General features: G+C 40.3%; 1 protein-coding gene across 2 annotated transcripts in view; it reads right to left on the bottom strand.

Moving 5' to 3' along the window:
• The window catches only part of ZNF143 (zinc finger protein 143), a 68094-nt gene that overhangs the window by 18167 nt on the left and 41259 nt on the right, over positions 1–8668 (bottom strand). For both annotated transcript variants that reach the window (XM_010829316.1, XM_010829317.1), the window contains exon 12: positions 3245–3472. In XM_010829316.1, coding sequence (XP_010827618.1) covers positions 3245–3472 — 228 coding nt within the window. The remainder of the gene's footprint in view (positions 1–3244; positions 3473–8668) is intronic.

Genomic DNA, 8668 nt, shown 5'->3' with positions numbered 1-8668 from the left:
ACTGAATTCTTTTTTTTTTTTTTTTTCACTTTACAATATTGTATTGGTTTTGCCCTACATCAACATGCATCCGCCATGGGTGTACACGTGCTCCCCATCCTGAACCCCCCTCCCACCTCCCTCCCCATACCATCCCTCTGGGTCATCCCAGTGCACCAGCCCCAAGCTTCCTGTATCCCGCATTGAACCTGGACTGGCGATTCGTTTCTTATATGATATTATACATGTTTTAATGCCATTCTCCCAAATCATCCCCCAGCTCCCTCTCCCACAGAGTCCAAAAGACTGTACTGAATTCTAAACCATGAAAATGATTTCTAACACCTCCTGCCGATCTCTCCACCTGCTCTTTTGCAAAGCCAAACCAAATCCAAGCAGACTGAACTAAACTTTTCCACATAAAGAGTAACTGTTCTAATTTTGAGAGACCTTGCTTACTCCCTTAGTTGGCATAATTATATAACACTGTGCATGTGTGTTGGGGTGAGGAGTGGGGGAACTGCACAGGGAGACTAACTAGCAAGTAACCCTTCTAACATGGCAAATATGTGCTAAGTTCTTGCAGTCACTTAAGAAGCTGTTAAAAATGATAAGACAATCTTCATAAATATTAACCCCAAAACCAGAATGGTGTGTAAACACAATGTACTAACACTAAGTTACTTACTCTTTAACAAGAGTGACTTATTGCAAGTCATCAGTACACAATGATATCACTGTGTAAAGACAGTATTATCTGGGGAAAGGTTAATAATTTCATAAGTGACTGAACAGGAACTCCCACCCACTTTTTTATTTCACAAAAAATCAGCAAGTAAACAGAAATTTCCACTGTCCATTACTTCCATACTTGGCAACCAGTAAGATGCCTTATCCCTCTCTTCTACTGCTTTCCACATCTCATGAGGCCAGAAAAAGGGTAATTTTCTTTTTTTAATTCAAAGGACTTTATATGCTAATTTAAGAGTACTTCTCAAAGTTATGGTTGATGCCTGCACTCATACAGCTATGGTCATCATGGTGTAATCCCTATGACACTCATCATTTCATTTCTTTTTGTTCTGTTCCATGGCTTCCAAGGTGGTTCAGTGGTAAAGAATCCACCTGCCAGTGCAGGAGATGTGGATTTGATCCCTGGGTCGGGAAGATTGCCTGGAGGAGGAAATGGCAACTCACTCCAGTATTCTTGCCTGCAAAATCCCACGGACAGAGGAGCCTAGTGGTCTACAGTCCAAAGGGTCACAAAGAGTTGGACACGACTGAGCACACACACAAGACACAGGCAGATGAGCTTCTGAGGTGGCGCTAGTGGTAAAGAACCCGCCTGCCAGTGCAGAAGACATAAGAGATGCAGGTTCAATCCTTGGGTCAGGAGAATGCCCCAGAGAAGGGCATGGCAACCCACTCCAGTATTTCTGCCTGAAGAATCCCATGGACAGAGGATTCCTGCAGGCTACAGTCCACAGGGTCACAAAGAGTTAGATACAACTGATATGACTTAGCATGCACGCACGGCCATTTATTATTATTATACCATTACTCCAACGGGGTTCAAAACGTAGGGCATCACATGGGAGAAAAGGAACACAAACCCATTCTTATTCTCGGAAAAACAATCTTAGTTTAACTTTTTTTAATAACATGTATATCATAGGTTATCTTCTAGAACACAAGAAATTCTGACAATCTGAAATGTTAACATTTAAGGAAGAGATTGAGGAAGATTAAAAAGGGAACAGTCTTAAACCCAAGTTTGACATCATTAAAGTCTACTTTATAACTGCAAGGATTTAGCAGCAATTGTTAACATCTAACCAAGCACATTTACAGTGCTATGGCTAGAAAACAGCATAGCATTTGAGAGGAAAGGAATTGTTGGGAAGTTCCTGGTAGTCCAGTGGCTAGCACTTGGTGCTTTCACTGATGCAGCCTGGGTTCAATCCCTGGTCAGGGAACTAAGATCCTGCATACCCTGTGATATGGACGAAATATTTTAAAAAGAGTGAAGGAAATGTTATTTTTTTACTGCTACTGCTGCTGCTGCTGCTAAGTCACTTCAGTCATGTCCGACTCTGTGCAACCCCATAGACAGCAGCCCACCAGGCTTCTCTGTCCCTGGGATTCTCCAGGCAAGAATATGGGAGTGGGTTGCCATTTCCTTCTCCAATGCATGCGTGCATGCTAAGTCGCTTCAGCCGTGTCTGACTCTGTGTGACCCTATGGACAGCAGCCCACCAGGCTCCTCTGTCCACGGGATCCTCTAGGCAAGAATACTGGAATCGATTGCCATTTCCTTCTCTGTATTTTCTTACTATCACACGACTAATATCTGAAAAGATAAATTAGAATTACACGGAATTATTTGAGTAGATAGTGAATGATCTGTTCTTTTCCTTATTCTCCATTTTTTTCCCTACCTGTATGTTTTTCAATCCTTTAATATTAGTTGTAAGATTGGGTAAGAATGTTTTAATTTTCAAACTTACTTCATTTAGGAACTACTCAATGAAACAGGACAATATATATGTTTTGTTCTGTTTCAGAAAAACCTATTTCATTTTAATCTATTTAACTATGCTGTGTTATTTAACTGAAATCATGGAATCTAATTCTGTTTTTCTCAAGAGTTTATCCTTACTGAAATGAATGTTTTTGTCTCCCACAACACTACTGAATAGACATGAATCAACTAAGAGTTATTTAGGAATGCTTCATCACTCTTGATTAAGACCAACATTCTAATACACCCAAATAGTCTAGCTACCCCTACCCTGCTGTGCAGCCTCATGTCATATCACCCTCCCAGGCAGAAATGCCATGCTGGCCAGGCTTCGTTCAGTCTCTCCAATTTACTTGGCTCTCTCCAACCTCAGGGCTTTTTGCATGTGCCAGTCCCTCCATTTGGAACATTCTCCTGCCTCTGCTCCCTGTTTACCACCCTACCCCCCAACCCTTGTACATCCCTGCCCGTACACCGAGTGAACCCATGATCTCTCCAAAAATCACTTCTTCAGGGGAGTTGTCTCTGACCTTTGAGACTAATTTCCCCTCTTACATCTCAGAGCATTAAGTACCTTACTTTGATAGCAATTATTGCAGTTGTAAACGGTATTTTTGTGCGACTATTTGAATGAAACTTTATGGTTAGAGATAATGCTTTCAATCATACATTATGCTCGTAACTATTGATTTTCAAACAATAAAATACTGGACATAAAAATAAAATACTGGGGAAAACCCTTACCTGGGGGAGGCTCAAAGAAGGCTTCCTGCTCCTCCTCGATGGGCTCAGTGTCGTTGTGCGCCGTTCGTTTGTGCATGGCCAGTGTGGAGATCTGCTTGTATGTCTTCCCACAGTGATTACAGTTGTATGGTTTGGAGTGAGTGTGAACAACATGATGTTTGTACAAACTGGAATATTCTGTAAACCTTTTGTCACACCCAGGGACTGTACAAACATATGGCTTTTCCCCTAAGAAAAGAATGGCACCGGGAAAAAAAAATCAATTTTCAGTTATGAAGGCATAATCATTCCATACCTTCTAGGAGGTGGACGGGGAATGAAGGGGGAGGGAAACCACTAGTAGCAAAAGTAAACAGTTGTCAAATCCCTTTCTATCCTGCTGTAAGGCACAGCATAAGAAAAGACTCTCTGACTATGGTTTCAACTTGGCTCAAAAGGTGGTCTGCAACCTGAGTCATACCCCACACTTGAATACCACTTTTTGTTTAATTTCAAGAAATGTGAAAAATAAGCATGGAGATATTTACTGCCCAGCTACAAGCTTTGATGAGGACTTTCCAGGCAATCCAGTGGTTATGACTAGGCACTTATACTGCAGGGGGCATGGGTTCGATCCTTGGTTGGAGAACTACGATCTCACATGCCACACAGAGAGCCACACACAAAAAAAGCATTGATGAAACTGTTCTTGTTACTTATAACTAGATAATCTACATATCATTAGTGATACTATATTAATAATGGAAATAATAAATGTAGGGAATTCCCTGGCAGTCTAGTAGTTAGGACTCCACACTTTCACTGCAGAGAACCTGGGGTCAATCCCACAAGCCACTTGGTACAGCCCAAAATAATAATAAAAATAATAAATGCAATTATTAGTATAATGTATGTAGCTTACCCTAAGGGTTTTATAAGGATAAAAAACAAACATTTTCTAAAAAGTGTATGAGATATAGTCTGGACACATATTTCATATTAACTTCACTTGACTTCTTGCAACCAATCCAAAGCTATTAAATATTCACTAAAAACAATTCAATGCAAAGCAATTCTTTTTCCATGAAACAGTCTGAGAATAATACAGGCAGTGCACATATTTTTAGAACTTTTCATTATATAAAATTTCAAACATACACACAAGTATAGATAAACAGTGCAATAAATCAATCATTTAGCTTCAACTATCAATTATTCACCACACGTTTGCCCCCTCTGAAACAACTCCATGTACATTCCATCTCATCCATGAGTATTTCTGACTGTATAAAAGATGGATGCTTTTTATAAAGAACAAAATTACCAATAATTATTTAATATCACAATATCTAGACACTGTTTGTATGTTGTGGGAGGGTGCCGCGCAGGGAATCTAACACAGTGAGGGAAACCAAACTGGAACAAATTAGCCTAATTGTAGTTTAAATCAACACTTTTAACCACTTAGAAGAGGTATGGGGGCCAGGGTTGGGGAGGAGAAGCTAAAGTAACTCATATATACAGTATTTAATAGTCTCAGTCTTGGACTACCTGGAATAGGGAAAAACTACAAACAAAGATTTAACTCTTCTTGGTGGGCTTGTTTATTCTAGTACTATAGGTTGAAGTTTTTATCTTGGGGAATAGTTGTGGAGGAGACATGATGAGGGCAAGACCAGGCAGGAAAATGTCAGGCAACTCCAATTCAGAGAACCAGCCCTACTCATATTCAGGCTTGAGCAGTGACTGCCACTATGTGGCACCAAACCACAGTCAAGATATAAATACATGGGGCCGGGGGCGGGGGGGGCGTTGTTTTTTTCTGGTTTTGTCTTGAAACTATAGTTTTTACAATTGAGATATAACTGACTTATTATATTAGTTTCAGGTGTATAACATAGTGACTCAATAATATTATGTATGACAAAATCATCACCATGATAAGTCTGTCAACATACCAAGTTACTCCAATATTATTGACTATATTCTCTATGCTGCACATTGTATAACTCATTTATTTTATAACTGGAAGTTTATATCTCTTAATCTCCCTTACCTGTTTTATTCATCCACCAATCCCCTGCCCTCTGGCAACTAACCAGTTTTGTTTTCTTTATCTATGAGTCTGTCTTTATGTTTGTTTATTCATTTGGTTTGTTAAAGTTCCACATATGGGTGAAATCATACAGTATTTGTCTTCCTCTGTCTGACATTTCACTTAGCATAATACCCTCTAGGTCCAACCATGTTGTCACAAATGGCAAGACTTCATTCTGTTTTATGGTTAATACTCCACTGTATGTTTGTATGTAAATGTATCACACTTATCCATTCACCTATCAGTGGACACTTAGGTTGCTTCCATATCCTGGATATTGCAAATAATGCTGTAATAAACACAGGGGTGTATATATCTTTTTAAATTAGTGTCTTATTTTCTTCATTCAAATACCCAGAAGTGGAATTGCTGGATTGTATGGTAGTTCTGTTTCATTTTTGAGGAAACTCCAAACTGTTTTCTGTAGTGGCTGTACCAATTTACATTCCTACCAACAGTGCAAGAGGATTTTTTTTCCTTCACATCCTTATCAACACTTGTTACTATCTTTTTGATAATAGCCATTCTGACAGGTGTGAGGTGATATCTCATTGTGGTTTCGTTTACCATTTCCTGGGTGATAGCAATGTTGAGCATCTTCTCATGGAGACATAAATGGATCTGAGTTGCACTTTAGAGCTCCCTAATGGCTAGCTGTGGAGAAGGCAATGGCACCCCACTCTAGTACTCTTGCCTGGAAAATCCCATGGATGGAGGAGCGTGGTAGTCTGCAGTCCACGGGGTCACGAAGAGTCAGAAACAACTGAGCGACTTCACTTTCACTTTTCACTTTCATGCATTGGAGAAGGAGATGGCAACCCACTCCAGTGTTCTTGCCTGGAGAATCCCAAGGACGGCGGAGCCTGGTGGGCTGCCGTCTATGGGGTTGCACAAAGTCGGACACAACTGAAGCGACTTAGCAGCGGCAGCAGCAGCAATGGCTAGCTGCACTCTCAACTGGGTTGGTCATCTCATCATTCTCCTAAAATGGACCGCATTTTACAAGCTGAGTCTTATGCTCCACTTATACATAATGTGGGCTTTAATTGTATTATCTACTTGATGATCATCAGCCAATCTTTTCTTCCAACCCAGACCTACTTCCTGGGTCAGGCCAACATTTACAACTACCTACTGGATATCCTTGAGGGGGTTTCCCTGAGAGCTCAATAGATAAAGAATCTGCCTGCAGTGCTGGAGACCCGGGTTTGATCCCTGGGTTTTAAAGATTCCCTGGAGAAGGGAATGGCAACCTACTCCAACATTCTTGCCTGGAAAATCCTATGGACAGAGGAGCCTTGCGGGCTACAGTCCATGGGGTGGCAAGAGTCGAATACAACTTAGCAACTAAACCGCCACTGGATATCCTTACTTTAGTGACTTTTAACCATGTATGCATTTAAAAGACCTGGAGGATTTTTAATATATACTGATACCTGGGCCTCACCTCAGTAAAACTGTCAAAATCTTTGCAGACAGGATCTGTGGAATCAGTCTATTTTAAAAAGGTGAATCCGATGTACAGCCACATTTGAAAGCACTACGCTACCTGCATATTCCAAAGATCATAATGACCAAACTTAATGTAGGCATTCCTCTTTGTGATGGTTGTTTAGTTGCTATGTAGTGTCTAACTCTCTTGCAACCCCATGGACTGTAGCCTGCCAGGGTCCTCTGTCCATGGGATTTCCCAGGCAAGAATATTGGAATGGGTTGCCATGTCCTTCTCTAGGGGATCTTCCCAATCAGGGATTGAACCAGCATCTCCTGCATTGCAGGCAGATTCTTTCCCAATGAGCCACTTGGGAAGCAGGCATCCCTCTGACTGTAATCTAATTTGCCCATAAAACATGTTGAATGGCTAACTTTCTATATTCCATTACTTTAGATGGGAAAAATAGTTTTCCCAATCCATCTAAAAACCCCAACCATTTTCCCCAAATATTACAAAAAGGTTCTTAACCCACCAAGAATGTCTGCATAAAATGAAGCACTTAAAACACCATTTATCTAATTATTAACACTCTGAACTCAGTAGCATGTATAAGTTTGTGTATAATACACAATAATAGCAGAGTATCAAATAGGAATTTTGTTTTCTTTCTACACCACAAACATGTACTATAAGTTTAAAATGAAGTATCTTAAAAATATTTGGCCATGTGATGCAAAGAGCCAACTCATCGGAAAAGACTCTGATGCTGGGAAAGACTGAAGGCAAAAGGAGAAGGGGGGTGCAGAAGATGAAATGGTTCAATAGTATCACTGACTCAACGGACATGAATTTGAGCAAACTCTGGGAGATAGTGGAGGACAGGGGAGCCTGGTGTGCTGCAGTCCAAGGGATTGCAAAGAGTCAGACACAACTTAGCAACTGAACAACAAATCTTAAAGACAGACAGGAATTCAGATTATATTAGCAAAAGACAATTTTTTTTCTAATCTACAGCCATCTTTTCCAGGCCTCTGAGGTTTTCACAGGATATTCTACTTTCTTAGGAAACACAAATAATGTGGGCAAGATGATGGCAATAATGTATAATAAAAAAAGTAATGTATAATATACAATGTGAGTATAAGATATGACTGCATCAGAAATATTACCACAGTGTATTCTATGTTCTCTCATTTAGATTCATATGCAACTTAAAATCTTTTCCTTTTATAGAAAAATGCATGTATCAAGTGGATTCATTATGGTGGGGTTTCAATTTGAATCAAATTATGAGTAAAAATTTTACAAACCGTTACAGCAAATATACAGATGGTGAGAGTTCAGGTGGTGAGGGAAACCCAGAGAACTATATATTGCAAACCCACACTATTATCTTCCCTTCCCAACCTGGTCTTCCTCATCTTAGCATTATCACTGAACCTATTACACAAGCTAGAAGACAAGTTCTTCTCATTCCTCATGACTAAGTTGGTCATTAGGTCCTTTGCTGATACCTCTTCAATGTCTTTCATTTTTATCCTTCTCCATCTCACTCACTTAAAATATTCTAATGGCCCTTAATCAGTCTCCTTGCTTATGGCCTCATCTCCCTTTAACTTCTTTCTATAGCATTGACAGAGTAAGTTTTTTCTAAAAAAAGTAAATTTTCTTTAAATCTTCCTTCCTCTCTATCCATAAGTTTAGTTCAGTTCAGTTGCTCAGTCGTGTCTGACTCTTTGCCATTCCATGAATCGCAGCACACCAGGCCTCTCTGTCCATCACCAACTCCCGGAGTTCACTCAGACTCACGTCCATCCAGTCAGTGATGCCATCCAGCCATCTCATCCTCTGTCGACCCTTCTCCTCCTGCCCCCAATCCCTCCCAGCATCAGAGTCTTCTCCAATGAGTCAA

Source organism: Bison bison, unplaced genomic scaffold, assembly GCF_000754665.1.
Source record: "Bison bison bison isolate TAMUID 2011002044 unplaced genomic scaffold, Bison_UMD1.0 scf7180017864503, whole genome shotgun sequence".
Taxonomy (NCBI): domain Eukaryota; kingdom Metazoa; phylum Chordata; class Mammalia; order Artiodactyla; family Bovidae; genus Bison; species Bison bison.
The sequence above is the reverse complement of the archived record's forward strand: the minus strand, read 5'-3'. Positions and strand labels throughout refer to the sequence as shown.